The 19,180-nt window shown below is 32.0% G+C and overlaps 1 protein-coding gene across 1 annotated transcript in view; it reads left to right on the top strand.

Annotated features, from left to right (window-relative positions):
- Positions 1-19,180, top strand: part of RPAP1 (RNA polymerase II associated protein 1) — a 160,440-nt gene that overhangs the window by 5,486 nt on the left and 135,774 nt on the right. Inside the window, exon 2 of the mRNA XM_085894861.1 lies at positions 18,655-18,833. Coding sequence (XP_085750987.1) covers positions 18,655-18,833 — 179 coding nt within the window. The remainder of the gene's footprint in view (positions 1-18,654; positions 18,834-19,180) is intronic.

Genomic DNA, 19,180 nt, shown 5'->3' with positions numbered 1-19,180 from the left:
CGTAAGTAACAAGCAGTCATAGACTGGTACTTACGAAATCGTCAACTTGACCTCTGACCTTGTCTAATAAAAGCTGTCTCTAGAGAAGGTAGCGACGCAAACCAGAGGTTTCTACGATGATTCTGTTCCAAACCATCAAAAATCGAATGTTTGATCTCACTGTGACCTTAACCGTTGACTGATTTTGACCAAAATCTAATCAGCACTAGCCATCACCCTCCTGAATCAGGTGGTGTAATTTGACATTGGTAGCTTCTTCTGTTCTCGAGTTATCTGTACCAAACCATCAAAAATCGAATATTTGACCTCACTGTGACCTTGACCTTTGACCGATTTTGACCAAAATCTAATCAGCACTAGCGATCACCCTCCTGAATCACGTGGTGTAATTTGACATTGGGAGCTTCTTCCGTTCTCGAGTTATCGTGCCTACAAACAAATAAACCAATGTCACCCGCAGGGTGACCCGTATCTTGCCAAAAGGTGACCACGTGTGACTTCTTTAAGGTCACACTGAGGTGAACAGAGCTGCTATCCACCAGGAGCGACTCCTTGAGGAATATCTGCCTACGAGAGATTCTGATGAGAATCGTTCTACAGAGTAACCATGAAAAATATGCGTTTGCCTCATAACGTCACCAAATGACGTCATAATGTCTCAAGCTTGACATATCTAGAAAGCACTCATCGAGGTGTTCAATTTGAGGTACTACACAATATGGTTCCTAAAACTTGAAAATTTGACCTTGGGGTCAAATATGTTTGACCTGAGGCACTAACCATGAAGGTCAAGGTCAATCGCCACCAAAAAATTAATCAGCTGAGCGCCAGACCATGAATTATATTCCCATGAAGTTTGAAGACTATCCGATCAAAATTACTCAAAAAATAAGGGTTTCGTCGACTCCCCTGATTTGCGACAAAGTAACCTTGACCTTTGACCTTGACCTTCAAAATTTTATGCGCTGAAAGGGACCTCCTATAGGCCTCTGATATGTGAAGTTACAAAAATTTCCAATGATAACTGTGCTCAGCAGAGTGATTTAAATGTGATTACAGACCAAAAAAAACAAAAAAAAAAACATATGAAGGTCAAGGCCAATCGCCACCAAAAATTAATCAGCTGAGCGTCAGACCATGAACTATATTCCCATGAAGTTTGAAGACGATCCGATCAAAATTATTCAAAAAATAATGGTTTCTTCGACTCCCCTGATTTGCGCCAAAGTGACCTTGACCTTTGACCTTGACCTTCAAAATTTTGTGCACTGAAAGGGACCTCTATAGGCCTCTGATATGCGAAGTTACAAAAATTTCCGATGAAAACTGTTCTGCAGAATTTTTTATACGTGATTACAGACAAAAAAAAAAAAAAAAAATTTTTAAAACATACAAGCTGATTAACATATCTTGCAAAACTTCGTTTTGGCAAGATAAGAAACAAACAAACAAACAAGCAGTCATAGACTGGTACTTACGAAATCGTCAACTTGACCTCTGACCTTGTCTCATAAAAGCTGTCTCTTGAGAAGGTAGCGACACAAACCAGAAGTTTCTACGATGATTCTGTACCAAACCATCAAAAATCGAATGTTTTGGATGTTTGACCTCACTGTGACCTTGACCTTTGACCGATTTTGACCAAAATCTAATCAGCGCGAGCCACCACCCTCCTGAATCACGTGGTGTAATTTGACATTGGAAGCTTCTTCCGTTCTCGAGTGATCATTTTTTGGATGCTTGACCTCACTGTGACCTTGACCTTTGACCGATTTTAACCAAGATCTAATCAGCACTAGCCATCAGCCTCCTGAATCACGTGGTGTAATTTGACATTGGTAGCTTCTTCCGTTCTCGAGTTATCTGTACCAAACCATCAAAAATCGAATATTTGACCTCACCGTGACCTAGACCTTTGACCGATTTTGACCAAAATCTAATCAGCATTAGCCATCACCTTCCTGAATCACGTGGTGTAATTTGACATTGGTAGCTTCTTCCGTTCTCGAGTTATCGTGCCTACAAACAAACAAACAAACAAACAAACAGAAACGGAAGGCATCAATATACTTTCGAAATCTTTAGATTTCGTAAGTAATAAACAAACAGAAAGGGGTTAAAACAGTAACCTCCATCCATCTTCGAAGATGGCGGAGGTTAACTAGAAGGGCACTCGGTAGAGCGCACACCTTCCACCACACATTGCTTGATCCACAAGGACATATTGGGCCCAATACATTTTTGAAATATCGTGCTATAAAGTACTATATCGTTTTTGGCCTTATCTCTCAATGGTGAAGAATCACTTTAAAAATTATATAATTCTCGTATCCAGATCCGCATTCGGATCTTCACCAAAATCGAATCAATTTGTCCTTGCGACACACCCGGCCTGTCCACCAAGTTTCGTCTGAATCCTTCCACAACTTTTTGAGATATCATGCTATGCATCAGTTTAGCCCATTCTCTCAATGGTGAAGAATCACTTAAAAAATTATCACATCCGAATTCAGATCTTCACCAAAATTGAATAAATTCTTCCTTGTCACATACCCATCATGTCCACTAAGTTTCAAACGAATCTGTCCACCACATTTTGTGATATCGTGCTGTGTATCATTTTTGGCATCTCTAAGTGGTGAAGAATCACTTCTAGTCGTCAGATCCGGATCTACACCAAAATCTAATCAGTTCGTTTCCTGTCACACACCCAACCTGCCCACCAAATTTCATCCGAATCCGTAGGGAACTTTTTGAGATATGCTGCACACAAGACAGACAAACAGAGAGGGTTGAAAACATAACCTTCTTCACCTTCGGTGGTGGAGGTAATAACACACAGGAGAGACTTGCATGTAAATGAGCACACACATGTCTCACATTTACAATAACACACAGAAGAGGCTTGTACATGATACACATGTCTCACGTTTTCAACTGGAATGGCACTTGGTGGAGCAGATTTGTCCGCCAGGCTGAACAGTTTACATTTTGTATCCCACTGATAGGCCGGATCTGGATCCGGCCCTTATTTATGAAAATATAATTGGCTTGTTCTTTTCACCGACCCAACTCATCCTCTAAGTTTCGTCCAAATCCGTCTCCAACCTTTTGAAATATGCTATATATCTCACTGACTCTGGAAAATCCTCTTTATCTCTTTGTTGATTACTCCATTCTCTGCTGTGACATCTCTCGTGCTTCGGACAGACAGACAGCAGCCTCCTCCCTCTCCTCAGACCTTGACAAAATCACAAACTGTTCAAATACTTGGAACATGTCTTTCAATCCTGAGAAATCCCACACACTCGCTATCTCTCTCTCTCTTTCCAAATGCACCATATGGCAAACCCTTCCATCTACTTTCTCAACAACCCTCTCAAAGAGCTTCAGTCACTCAAACCCTTGGGTCTCAATATGAGCTATGATCTCTCTTGGGCAAACCACATTTCAAAATTTCCTCTAAAGCCAGATGCCGACTGGGCATCCTCTGTCATGCAAAGTCCTTGTATGACACACCTGAGCTCCTGTCCACCTTCAAGGTTTTTATCCGCAGCTCGATGGAGTATGGTTCTCCCCTCTGGGTTGACTCCCCTGCCTCACATCTTACTCAGCTTGATGCCATGGAAATCAAGGCTTTCAAAATCTTTGGAATCTCTCGCCATGAAGCCGAGTCTATGGGCCTCTCACTTCGCCATCGGCAACAGATCAGCGGTCTCTCTGTCTTTTTCTGCCTCATATCTGAACTTGCACCCTTTGCCCTCTCCGTACTTTGTTCCCCCCAGGTATCAGCAGGAGTAGGGTAAGAATACTGATTCTGGCTCACTTTTCCCCATGTAAATGAATGGGGGATTTTCAGCGATTCCCTTTTTTTTTCCTTAAAAATAAACCCCCTTTTTATCCCAAGGTATATTTATTTGTCTCCCCTTTTAACTTGGAGGTTGAACCTCATTGAATTGAACACCTGGGGGTTGAACAGCTCACTCATTGAACCTATAAAGATTTGTTCATTCTCAAATTCCTTCAATAGTTTAATTTTCTTTGCACAATAATCCCCATCTAAAATATTGACAAACAAAACATTTGAATCTTTATATTTTTGAAGATACCCCTTTTGTGCCATTACGAAATGATAAACTTCTCTTAATGCTCTCATCTGGCCACCTCCTGAGCCACATATCATTTTGAGATTATAGTAAATTGTTTTTTCATTGTTCAATTGATAACCATCAAAGTTTTCAGTCCATTCAAGGATATTCATTTTTTCTTTACATCCTCTAACTTACTAGTTTTTAAATTAATTCGCTTATTTGTTTTATTTACCTTTGTTTTAGTTATTTTTTCAATAAGACTTATTTGATATTTTTCACATTCATTATGTTTTCCATTTATATACCAAGACTGAGATTTTCTCCACTCTTTAGTTTGATTAATACTTGGTTTAACCATTTATATATTGTGAAAAAACGGGGCGGTAGCCCTTAAAAAACCCTAACCCATCTTCCCATCGTTAAAACACAATCTATTCTATTCACTCTATCATACAATATCCATATGGAACACAATCTATTCCATTATCTAAAATAAATCTCTTATCATCAAAGGCTCCTAATGCCTTTTTATTTACTTCTTCACTATATATGTTATGTTTATAACTTCTTATTGTATTCATTTTCCTATATTCTTCTTTCTTATTCATCAAACAATTATAATAATTTCTAAAAGTTATTGATTTCTTTATTACATATTTCTTTATTCCCTTTAACCTCTTATCAATCTGTTCACCATACTTATAAGCATATGCCTTTGCTCTCAATCCAATAAACTCACTCATTACTTTTCCACCCAACTCATCCTTAAACTTACCAATAACCTTTTCATTCTTTTTGGAAAATAACTCACTCTTCTTGCTGAAATTACTTGTATCATATACTCCAATATTTTTCTTCATATCTTCATAAACATCATCAGTTTTTATATCTAGGATAAAACTATCAGTGTCCATATACAACAATGAAACATTTTCACCATACTCTTTCTTTAAGTCATTATACAAATAATCATACATCAATATCTTTGATAAATCAAGAACTGCTGTTCCAATATAAATTGGTTTATCCATTACAATACTTTCCTTTTTCATATGAATTGCAGAAAAGTTCTCTGAAAAAACCTCTTCTCTCTCAAAACTTGGTTTATTTATCAATCTCAAAGCTTCTTTCCAAGATGTTGCGAATCTAATGTTTTGCCTGTTTCTAACATTTTCCATAGTCTTTCCAAATACAGCATTATTCATTAATTTATAAAAGTCCCCTTCAAATTTTACTTTTGTATTTGCTCTCATATCTGTATTGAATTGAATATACTTTTTCACCCAAGGACTTTGTTTAAATTTTAAAACTCTATGAATTTTAGCTATTCTCAATCCTTCTCTCAAAAACTGTTTTAAGCTTCTCTGATGTAAAACATATCCCTCTTTATCATAGAATGTTGTTAATAACTTTTCTGTTGATTTGCCTTTAATATTAAAACTTTTATGATAATCACTGAACCATTCTTTCTTTGGGGTTTCTTTCTCACATGCAAAAGGAAGGTCTTTATGCTTATTATGAAGAACACTCGGGTACCTCAAATCAACTTCAAAATAATAACCTTCTTCTTCGTCATTCAATTCCTCTTGAGAAGAAATAACAATATTCATCAAAGCCTTTTCATAATCCTTTTCTTCCACCCACTCTAATTTACCATAAGGTAGAGATTGAGACATTGCCCATCCATACAAATTATTAGCATCAAAATACATCAAATAATTACTATCTTTTTCACTATCATAATTTGGGAGATATTTATTATTTGCTTTCGCATATCTTTTTGAACATACTTGTGATATTCCACCTCTCTTGGACTTCTCAATCATCAAAAGCATATCAACATCACTGATTAAATCTATATCTTGTTTTGTCATTTTCAACATTGCACTCCAAGCTAAACCAGGAGCTGTGAAATAGTGGGCAGGGTCTAATCCATAACAATTTTTATTATGACAGAGTGTTCTAAAAGCCTCAAACACATCAGCTAACAATAAAACATCTGTTTTTAGATATAAATCATGATATTCTCCAAGGTTCTTTATCTTAAATATTTTCCATATTTCTTGTGCGTGTTTATATTCCTTATCACTTATCTCTTCTTCATAAAGGTTATTATAGAAACTTTCTTTTGAAGGAAGTTGTGTTTCTTTAAATCTCATAAATGAATCCATATAATCATAAGGATAAATTCCCTTACTTGTAAGAATTTTCTCTTTACTTTGAATTTCATTCCTTGTTTGAATTTCCTCTCTCGTAAGAATTCCTTCTTTAATCAGAATTTCATCTTTAATCTGAATTTCCTCTTTAGTTCAAATTTTCTTTATAATTAGAATTTCATCTTCAGTTAGAATTTCTTCATTAATTAGAGTTTCCTCTTTACTTTGAATTCTCTCTTTAATCTGAATTTCCTCTTTAGTGAGAATTTCCTCTTTTGGAAAGAATGAATTAAGATTTGGAAAAGAGTCCGTGGAGCTTAGATTTGATGCGAGATAGGCTAGTGGTGTTCCCATAAACTTGTAAGAATCTAGAAACCTAATACGAGTTAAAGGTTTTGTGAATATCATTTTTGAAAATGAAATATACTTTTGACTTGTGTTTGTTATGGCAGAAATATTCCCTGGTGTTTTTGAAAGTTCATTTATAAATAGATGTGTATCATAGTTGGCGCTGTTGTGAAGAAAGACTGGAATAAAAGAAGGTAATTTATAATTAAGATTACAGCAGGAATGAGCGGGACCTCTATATTTACCAGTAAGATGACAATGGTCTCTAACTTTAGACTCCTTAATTTCCCCCTCACAAATATGACAGATATTGTTCATTCTAAATTCTAATTTTTCTTCTTTGGTTAATTTCATCGGTTCATTTGTTTCTTTCATTAATTTAGTGAGTCTTATACAATCCTTTTCTAATCGTTTTACAAACTCTTGTGAAGCATTTTTTCCACGATAATGTTCAAGTTTGTTATACTTTTCTCCAACAGATGATTTGATATAATAACAGAAACCACAAGGAATATGTTTTTGATATTTATTTGTATACAGGTATGGTTCTTTTGGATTAGGAGAAGCAGTATTTATCTTTTTAAGGATACATTCAAAATCAGCGTATATCACAAATGGGTGCATGATAGATTTATTATAATCTTCAAAATAAATCTTTTCACCAGGTTTAGGCATTGTAATTACAGCTGATTTATGATTACTACAATATTTTGAATGTTGTTCTAATCGTTCTTTTGTATGAAATGAATTAAGACATCGCTTACAAGGATATATTTTGTTTGCTGTTCTGAATACCTGAGAAGAGATTAATCTTGATAAATTATTGATGTATGTGTAATGTGAATTCTTTCCAACACTAAAATATAAAAGGTCAATGTGTGTTTCTTCATTTTTATAGTTGTTTGAAATTTTTAATATTTGAATTTTGTTTGTATCAGTTAATCCATATACATTAATAGAAAGATTATTCTTTTTCTCAAATTTAGGAATATCTGTTAGTGGCATTGGGAATTTAAAATCTTTAATGTCCAAGGTATTCTCATATTTCATATATTGTTTTACTCTTTCTGAATTACATTTTGGTGGATGAAAGTGAGCAAGAACAGACCAGAGAAAACATTTATTATCATTGTTCTTAATATTAACAACTGCCTTCTTTCGTTTTATTTCTTTTGGTAATTCAATATAAGAAGAAGCTTTAAGAGGGTTTGATTTTAGAATGTGTATATCTAAAAAGATGATTTTTTTAATATTGAATCCACTTCCTACCACTGTATTATCAACATCCTCCTCTTGTCTTGATAGTTCTTCATTAACCCCACTATTCAAAAAATCTTGAAATGATGTTATAAAATGAAGACCTGTTCTCATATAAGGAGTATGTTCTTCATCTTGTCTTTTCATATTCATTTTCACTCCCATATAAAACTTTAAAGTTTTCATTTCTTTTAATGTCTTTTTAATAAATTTTTCAACATCGGGTTTCACTATTTCAATTGATTCAGCTATTGATGATGGACCGGGTTCTCCAAATTGAAAAATCCTTATTTTTATATGCCCTTTAAATGCCCCATCAGTGTTTTTAATATAATAGTCTCCCTTTACTTTAAACTCATTTTTCTTGTGTTTTTGTGATTGAAGATGTTTATTATAACTACTCTTCAAAACATCCTTTGAACAGATATCACAATGTTTTCTTTCCAACTCAAGAGGAGATATTTGATGAAATAGATTAAATGTGTGTTTGTTGGTTCGGAGGTGTTTTCTATAATGTTTATATTCGTGATTACAAACATCGCAGTACGTTGTATTCACCATATTTATAGAATAAAACTTTGCTTAAACTAAAATTTTCTTGATGAAAATTTCGTTTAATTTATAGGTGAATCTGTGCTTAAAAACATTTTATCCTCCAACTTTTTCACTTAATAAATACAATGTTTCAAGACACAAAAGACAAGTTTCAATCAATCTCTTCATCTGTTAAAGATACTGAGAAATATGTCAAGGATGTAAAATTGAACAAAGATAAATATAACAACTATTGGATAAAAACTATTATGGTAAATAATATGAGTTCTTCAATTTCCTTCAGTGGAAGGGCTTTTAGTATACCTGGTAGAACATCAATTAAAGTATCTCTAACAAAAGTTTCTCCTCTCCTTCTAGTAATATATTCAAAACTAGAAAAAGCAATGAAACAAGAAAAAGTATCAAAGAACAAAAACCTTATGGATGAAGCTTTAGAAAGAAAAGATAAGACCATCTGTAATATGCAAGGAGAAATTTGTATTTTTTCAACAACCCTAAAGATGTAAATCCTGATGAAATAAAGGATGTTAATATATCAGGTGAAATGACATTTCGTTCAATAGTAGTTAACGATAATTTTAAAATTACCTTTAATATAAAAAATGTTGTCGTTGAATCTGATAATGAAAAAAGTATATCGATATCGATGGTAATATACAACTGAAAGTATAGATGAATTTCAGTTTAAGTAAAGTTTTACTTTATAAATATGCTAGACTTTCCTGATTCTCCATATGACAAATTTGAGAATTGTCCTGCGTGTGAAAGACGGGGATTAAACACAGAGTCAAAAGCCTATAAACAATGTATATTCTGTGATTATCTTCTAATTAATGATAATAAAAAATATAAAAAGGAAAATAATTCTTTTAGATTTACACCAAAAATGAATTACTTTACAAGATTGATTAGAGAAATGAATGTAAAGTATGAGGGTGATAACACACCTTTCCTTACAAGGGAAGAAACTGAACGTATAAGAGAAATGTTCAAAGGATTGTTGTTGTATATTATTCATGGATGTAATTTTCAGGGAAATATCAACACAAGATATTGTATAAATAAAATAATGGATTATCTTGAAATTAAACCTGAACTTAGGATAAAATATAGAGTTTCTAAAAAAGCCAATAATAAATTAAATAACCTGTTTTTCAAATATATAAATGAATGATTTTTTACCTATTTGGGAAAATAAGATAAAATTTAACAACCATAAAAATCTCCCAAATTCATTAAGATGTCTCATAGTTGGTTCAAGTGGATGTGGAAAAACCTGCTTACTTTTAAAAATGCTCCTCACTCCCAACTTTTTAGATTATGATAATTTAATAATTTTCACAAAGTCGAGTTTTCAACCAGAGTATCAACTACTCTCACAAGGTTTTAATGCTGGTCTTCAAAAGAAGATATAATCGGTTTATTTAAACGTCAAAAAAACCTAAATGATTATAACATTGAAGATATAATTCAACTATTTTGTGATACACAGAGATGTAAAAAGAAATCAAATCCTATAACTTGTATTCTTAGTGATAATACGGATGATATACCGTCTCCCCAAGATTTGGATAAATCAAAAAAGAACCTCGTTATCTTTGATGATTGTGTTAATGAGAGAAACCAAACGGTAATGGACAGCTACTACACAAGAGGGAGACATTCTTCTTGTAATTGTATTTATCTTAGTCAATCGTACTTTCAACTTCCTCGTCGTTCCATCAGAAACAATGCTAATACTTTTATTTTATTCAAGTTAAATTCAATAGATATCAATAATTTTTGGAGAGATAATTGTTCTACATTATGTAGTAAAAAGAAATTTGAGGATTACATGAAGCACACGACTGAAAAATATAAATATATTGTTGTGAAACAAGATGAGATATTAAGGGATATATTTTTTGTTTTATAAACAATTACATATATAAATGACAACTATTATTATAAATCTTGTGGGTAAATCTGCTTCTGGAAAAAACTTTCATAAATCAAGGTTCTTGTGTAGTACAAATGAGAATATTGTAAATTTACTTAAAAAACACCCCGTGATACGCATTGTATCAACAACAACTAGAGCAATAAGACCTGGAGAAGTAAAAGGTGAAGATTATCACTATATTTCAGTGGAGGAACATATGCGATTGAGGAATGAAGGACAAATATTTGAGGAGGTTTCTCTTGGTACAACAAAATATTCACATTGTAAGAGTGAGTTAAGGAAACTAAAATCTGGTGGTGTTGGGATATTAGAAACTAATCCAGAAGGAACGAGACAAATTATTAAATATCTGAGCGGGGTGAAGATTTTATCATTCGGTTTTGATGTTGATGAAGAAACTCAACGCAAACGTATGAAAAGCAGAGATGCAAGGATTAGTGAAGAAGAAATTACAACTCGCATTAATGTTAATAAAGAATTTGATGAAATATTTAAAGAAAAGGATTTATTTGAACACATCTACTTGAATGATGAAGAAAAGGAAAATTTCCCTGTTAATCTTTACAATTCATTAAATGATATTTTACAATAAATAAATGGATACAAAAGAAAGAGCAAGAAGATTTAAGGAACATCAAGAGTTGGTTTCAAAAGTTGTAAAACAACAGGAAGACATAAAGAAGAAACGCAGACAGAAACTAACGGGCGAAGAAGCATTTGAAAGAAAACAAGAGAAATTTTTAAACCACTTTTAAAAACTTCCCAAGAAAAAATGAAAGATGTTTCCACAGTTCCCACAGTAGAATATACTCCCAGAAAGCTTCAAATGTTAAAAGATTTCAGTCAAATGACGGAGGAAGAATTAGAGCATTTAGGAGAATTAGAATATGATGATGAAGGTTTATTTCAACAACTGGAAGAGATTAATCAACCCCCTGATTATATTGTGAATGCTATTCAAAACAATGAATATTCAGCGGATTCAAAAACCAAAGCAGGACTCATTCCAACAGAACAACCAGCAATATTTCATCTTGTTCAAGAAAAGGTATTGCTGGTTGTTCTGTTGGAATGAGTCCTGCTTTGGTTTTTGAATCCGCTGAATATTCATTGTTTTGAATAGCATTCACAATATAATCAGGGGGTTGATTAATCTCTTCCAGTTGTTGAAATAAACCTTCATCATCATATTCTAATTCTCCTAAATGCTCTAATTCTTCCTCCGTCATTTGACTGAAATCTTTTAACATTTGAAGCTTTCTGGGAGTATATTCTACTGTGGGAACTGTGGAAACATCTTTCATTTTTTCTTGGGAAGTTTTTAAAAGTGGTTTAAAAAATTTCTCTTGTTTTCTTTCAAATGCTTCTTCGCCCGTTAGTTTCTGTCTGCGTTTTCTTATGTCTTCCTGTTGTTTTACAACTTTTTGAAACCAACTCTTGATGTTCCTTAAATCTTCTTGCTCTTTCTTTTGTATCCATTTATTTATTGTAAAATATCATTTAATGAATTGTAAAGATTAACAGGGAAATTTTCCTTTTCTTCATCATTCAAGTAGATGTGTTCAAATAAATCCTTTTCTTTAAATATTTCATCAAATTCTTTATTAACATTAATGCGAGTTGTAATTTTTTCTTCACTAATCCTTGCATCTCTGCTTTCACGCTTTGCGTTGAGTTTCTTCATCAACATCAAAACCGAATGATAAAATCTTCACCCCGCTCTAGATATTTAATAATTTGTCTCTGCTCCTTCTGGATTAGTTTCTAATATCCCAACACCACCAGATTTTAGTTTCCTTTAACTCACTCTTACAATGTGAATATTTTGTTGTACCAAGAGAAACCTCCTCAAATATTTGTCCTTCATTCCTCAATCGCATATGTTCCTCCACTGAAATATAGTGATAATCTTCACCTTTTACTTCTCCAGGTCTTATTGCTCTAGTTGTTGTTGATACAATGCGTATCACGGGGTGTTTTTTAAGTAAATTTACAATATTCTCATTTGTACTACACAAGAACCTTGATTTATGAAAGTTTTTTCCAGAAGCAGATTTACCCACAAGATTTATAATAATAGTTGTCATTTATATATGTAATTGTTTATAAACAAAAAATATATCCCTTAATATCTCATCTTGTTTCACAACAATATATTTATATTTTTCAGTCGTGTGCTTCATGTAATCCTCAAATTTCTTTTTACTACATAATGTAGAACAATTATCTCTCCAAAAATTATTGATATCTATTGAATTTAACTTGAATAAAATAAAAGTATTAGCATTGTTTCTGATGGAACGACGAGGAAGTTGAAAGTACGATTGACTAAGATAAATACAATTACAAGAAGAATGTCTCCTCTTGTGTAGTAGCTGTCCATTACCGTTTGGTTTCTCTCATTAACACAATCATCAAAGATAACGAGGTTCTTTTTGATTTATCCAAATCTTGGGGAGACGGTATATCATCCGTATTATCACTAAGAATACAAGTTATAGGATTTGATTTCTTTTTACATCTCTGTGTATCACAAAATAGTTGAATTATATCTTCAATGTTATAATCATTTAGGTTTTTTTGACGTTTAAATAAACCGATTATATCTTCTTTTTGAAGACCAGCATTAAAACCTTGTGAGAGTAGTTGATACTCTGGTTGAAAACTCGACTTTGTGAAAATTATTAAATTATCATTATCTAAAAAGTTGGGAGTGAGGAGCATTTTTTAAAAGTAAGCAGGTTTTTCCACATCCACTTGAACCAACTATGAGACATCTTAATGAATTTGGGAGATTTTTATGGTTGTTAAATTTTATCTTATTTTCCCAAATAGGTAAAAAATCATTCATTTATATATTTGAAAAACAGGTTATTTAATTAATTATTGGCTTTTTTAGAAACTCTATATTTTATCCTAAGTTCAGGTTTAATTTCAAGATAATCCATTATTTTATTTAAACAACATCTTGTGTTGATATTTCCCTGAAAATTACATCCATGAATAATATACAACAACAATCCTTTGAACATTTCTCTTATACGCTCAGTTTCTTCCCTTGTAAGGAAAGGTGTGTTATCACCCTCATACTTTACATTCATTTCTCTAATCAATCTTGTAAAGTAATTCATTTTTGGTGTAAATCTAAAAGAATTATTTTCCTTTTTATATTTTTTATTACCATTAATTAGAAGATAATCACAGAATATACATTGTTTATAGGCTTTGACTCTGTGTTTAATCCGCCGTCTTCACACGCAGGACAATTCTCAAATTTGTCATATGGAGAATCAGGAAAGTCTAGCATATTTATAAAGTAAAACTTTACTTAAACTGAAATTCATCTATACTTTCAGTTGTATATTACCATCGATATCGATATACTTTTTTTCATTATCAGATTCAACGACAACATTTTTTATATTAAAGGTAATTTTAAAATTATCGTTAACTACTATTGAACGAAATGTCATTTCACCTGATATATTAACATCCTTTATTTCATCAGGATTTACATCTTTAGGGTTGTTGAAAAAAATACAAATTTCTCCTTGCATATTACAGATGGTCTTATCTTTTCTTTCTAAAGCTTCATCCAGAAGGTTTTTGTTCTTTGATACTTTTTCTTGTTTCATTGCTTTTTCTAGTTTTGAATATATTACTAGAAGGAGAGGAGAAACTTTTGTTAGAGATACTTTAATTGATGTTCTACCAGGTATACTAAAAGCCCTTCCACTGAAGGAAATTGAAGAACTCATATTATTTACCATAATAGTTTTTATCCAATAGTTGTTATATTTATCTTTGTTCAATTTTACATCCTTGACATATTTCTCAGTATCTTTAACAGATGAAGAGATTGATTGAAACTTGTCTTTTGTGTCTTGAAACATTGTATTTATTAAGTGAAAAAGTTGGAGGCTAAAATGTTTTTAAGCACAGATTCACCTATAAATTAAACGAAATTTTCATCAAGAAAATTTTAGTTTAAGCAAAGTTTTATTCTATAAATATGGTGAATACAACGTACTGCGATGTTTGTAATCACGAATATAAACATTATAGAAAACACCTCCGAACCAACAAACACACATTTAATCTATTTCATCAAATATCTCCTCTTGAGTTGGAAAGAAAACATTGTGATATCTGTTCAAAGGATGTTTTGAAGAGTAGTTATAATAAACATCTTCAATCACAAAAACACAAGAAAAATGAGTTTAAAGTAAAGGGAGACTATTATATTAAAAACACTGATGGGGCATTTAAAGGGCATATAAAAATAAGGATTTTTCAATTTGGAGAACCCGGTCCATCATCAATAGCTGAATCAATTGAAATAGTGAAACCCGATGTTGAAAAATTTATTAAAAAGACATTAAAAGAAATGAAAACTTTAAAGTTTTATATGGGAGTGAAAATGAATATGAAAAGACAAGATGAAGAACATACTCCTTATATGAGAACAGGTCTTCATTTTATAACATCATTTCAAGATTTTTTGAATAGTGGGGTTTATGAAGAACTATCAAGACAAGAGGAGGATGTTGATAATACAGTGGTAGGAAGTGGATTCAATATTAAAAAAATCATCTTTTTAGATATACACATTCTAAAATCAAACCCTCTTAAAGCTTCTTCTTATATTGAATTACCAAAAGAAATAAAACGAAAGAAGGCAGTTGTTAATATTAAGAACAATGATAATAAATGTTTTCTCTGGTCTGTTCTTGCTCACTTTCATCCACCAAAATGTAATTCAGAAAGAGTAAAACAATATATGAAATATGAGAATACCTTGGACATTAAAGATTTTAAATTCCCAATGCCACTAACAGATATTCCTAAATTTGAGAAAAAGAATAATCTTTCTATTAATGTATATGGATTAACGGATACAAACAAAGTTCAAATATTAAAAATTTCAAACAACTATAAAAATGAAGAAACACACATTGACCTTTTATATTTTAGTGTTGGAAAGAATTCACATTACACATACATCAATAATTTATCAAGATTAATCTCTTCTCAGGTATTCAGAACAGCAAACAAAATATATCCTTGTAAGCGATGTCTTAATTCATTTCATACAAAAGAACGATTAGAACAACATTCAAAATATTGTAGTAATCATAAATCAGCTGTAATTACAATGCCTAAACCTGGTGAAAAGATTTCTTTTGAAGATTATAATAAATCTATCATGCACCCATTTGTGATATACGCTGATTTTGAATGTATCCTTAAAAAGATAAATACTGCTTCTCCTAATCCAAAAGAACCATATACAAATAAATATCAAAAACATATTCCTTGTGGTTTCTGTTATTATATCAAATCATCTGTTGGAGAAAAGTATAACAAACTTGAACATTATCGTGGAAAAAATGCTTCACAAGAGTTTGTAAAACGATTAGAAAAGGATTGTATAAGACTCACTAAATTAATGAAAGAAACAAATGAACCGATGAAATTAACCAAAGAAGAAAAATTAGAATTTAGAATGAACAATATCTGTCATATTTGTGAGGGGGAAATTAAGGAGTCTAAAGTTAGAGACCATTGTCATCTTACTGGTAAATATAGAGGTCCCGCTCATTCCTGTTGTAATCTTAATTATAAATTACCTTCTTTTATTCCAGTCTTTCTTCACAACAGCGCCAACTATGATACACATCTATTTATAAATGAACTTTCAAAAACACCAGGGAATATTTCTGCCATAACAAACACAAGTCAAAAGTATATTTCATTTTCAAAAATGATATTCACAAAACCTTTAACTCGTATTAGGTTTCTAGATTCTTACAAGTTTATGGGAACACCACTAGCCTACCTCGCATCAAATCTAAGCTCCACGGACTCTTTTCCAAATCTTAATTCATTCTTTCCAAAAGAGGAAATTCTCACTAAAGAGGAAATTCAGATTAAAGCGAGAATTCAAAGTAAAGAGGAAACTAATTAATGAAGAAATTCTAACTGAAGATGAAATTCTAATTATAAAGAAAATTCGAACTAAAGAGGAAATTCAGATTAAAGATGAAATTCTGATTAAAGAAGGAATTCTTACGAGAGAGGAAATTCAAACAAGGAATGAAATTCAAAGTAAAGAGAAAATTCTTACAAGTAAGGGAATTTATCCTTATGATTATATGGATTCATTTATGAGATTTAAAGAAACACAACTTCCTTCAAAAGAAAGTTTCTATAATAACCTTTATGAAGAAGAGATAAGTGATAAGGAATATAAACACGCACAAGAAATATGGAAAATATTTAAGATAAAGAACCTTGGAGAATATCATGATTTATATCTAAAAACAGATGTTTTATTGTTAGCTGATGTGTTTGAGGCTTTTAGAACACTCTGTCATAATAAAAATTGTTATGGATTAGACCCTGCCCACTATTTCACAGCTCCTGGTTTAGCTTGGAGTGCAATGTTGAAAATGACAAAACAAGATATAGATTTAATCAGTGATGTTGATATGCTTTTGATGATTGAGAAGTCCAAGAGAGGTGGAATATCACAAGTATGTTCAAAAAGATATGCGAAAGCAAATAATAAATATCTCCCAAATTATGATAGTGAAAAAGATAGTAATTATTTGATGTATTTTGATGCTAATAATTTGTATGGATGGGCAATGTCTCAATCTCTACCTTATGGTAAATTAGAGTGGGTGGAAGAAAAGGATTATGAAAAGGCTTTGATGAATATTGTTATTTCTTCTCAAGAGGAATTGAATGACGAAGAAGAAGGTTATTATTTTGAAGTTGATTTGAGGTACCCGAGTGTTCTTCATAATAAGCATAAAGACCTTCCTTTTGCATGTGAGAAAGAAACCCCAAAGAAAGAATGGTTCAGTGATTATCATAAAAGTTTTAATATTAAAGGCAAATCAACAGAAAAGTTATTAACAACATTCTATGATAAAGAGGGATATGTTTTACATCAGAGAAGCTTAAAACAGTTTTTGAGAGAAGGATTGAGAATAGCTAAAATTCATAGAGTTTTAAAATTTAAACAAAGTCCTTGGGTGAAAAAGTATATTCAATTCAATACAGATATGAGAGCAAATACAAAAGTAAAATTTGAAGGGGACTTTTATAAATTAATGAATAATGCTGTATTTGGAAAGACTATGGAAAATGTTAGAAACAGGCAAAACATTAGATTCGCAACATCTTGGAAAGAAGCTTTGAGATTGATAAATAAACCAAGTTTTGAGAGAGAAGAGGTTTTTTCAGAGAACTTTTCTGCAATTCATATGAAAAAGGAAAGTATTGTAATGGATAAACCAATTTATATTGGAACAGCAGTTCTTGATTTATCAAAGATATTGATGTATGATTATTTGTATAATGACTTAAAGAAAGAGTATGGTGAAAATGTTTCATTGTTGTATATGGACACTGATAGTTTTATCCTAGATATAAAAACTGATGATGTTTATGAAGATATGAAGAAAAATATTGGAGTATATGATACAAGTAATTTCAGCAAGAAGAGTGAGTTATTTTCCAAAAAGAATGAAAAGGTTATTGGTAAGTTTAAGGATGAGTTGGGTGGAAAAGTAATGAGTGAGTTTATTGGATTGAGAGCAAAGGCATATGCTTATAAGTATGGTGAACAGATTGATAAGAGGTTAAAGGGAATAAAGAAATATGTAATAAAGAAATCAATAACTTTTAGAAATTATTATAATTGTTTGATGAATAAGAAAGAAGAATATAGGAAAATGAATACAATAAGAAGTTATAAACATAACATATATAGTGAAGAAGTAAATAAAAAGGCATTAGGAGCCTTTGATGATAAGAGATTTATTTTAGATAATGGAATAGATTGTGTTCCATATGGATATTGTATGATAGAGTGAATAGAATAGATTGTGTTTTAACGATGGGAAGATGGGTTAGGGTTTTTTAAGGGCTACCGCCGCGTTTTTTCACAATATATAAATGGTTAAACCAAGTATTAATCAAACTAAAGAGTGGAGAAAATCTCAGTCTTGGTATATAAATGGAAAACATAATGAAAGTGAAAAATATCAAATAAGTCTTATTGAAAAAATAACTAAAACAAAGGTAAATAAAACAAATAAGCGAATTAATTTAAAAACTAGTAAGTTAGAGGATGTAAAGAAAAAAGGTGAAGGTGAAGGCATAACCCAATATGTCATGCGATTCTAATTTGTGCTGAGGTTGACCTTCACTCATTCAATGAAACAATCTACATAATGTTGCTGAAAAGCAGTTATTGGTCAGGTGGTAAACTTCTTGCTTCCCTGCTCTGCAGGGAATCACGTGACTTGCTGGAACGACCACGGCATGGCGAGACTGAGGAGGACATTTTGAGGTGTCAGCAGCAGTTCTTGGCTACCGGGACACAGCCAAGCGTCCGAGTAATACGCAGTGCAGATAAGCGTCCATCAGCATCCGGCAATCAATGGGACAAAGACGTTATCCGCTTAGGAGGTGAACATTAGTCGTTTTTTTTCTTTTTTGTCTTTAAGCTTTTGATGTTTGATCTCGTCTTCATGTGCTGCATATTTTCTAAGTTGCTTTTTACTTTTTTCATTTCAAAACCTTTCCCCCAAATTTACATCGAGGGTATTATGGTTGAAGATGAAGTTTGTCGTTTTAAATTCCATATTTTGTCATCCTGCTCACCATTTGTCTCTCGGTTCTTCGACATCGTAAACTCGCAGTTTGTGCCACATATATTATTCATCTCTAAATATGCAGTCGTGTCAGGTGTTTGACACACATACAAATGTCCATCATATGATTATAAGTTGATAAGCTTTAGTGTGACAGCATTA

The sequence above is a fragment of the Eptatretus burgeri genome, chromosome 9 (genome assembly GCF_056783735.1).
Source record: "Eptatretus burgeri isolate ZD-2024b chromosome 9, Ebu_testis_v1, whole genome shotgun sequence".
In the NCBI taxonomy this organism is placed as follows: Eukaryota; Metazoa; Chordata; class Myxini; order Myxiniformes; family Myxinidae; genus Eptatretus; species Eptatretus burgeri.
The sequence above is the reverse complement of the archived record's forward strand: the minus strand, read 5'-3'. Positions and strand labels throughout refer to the sequence as shown.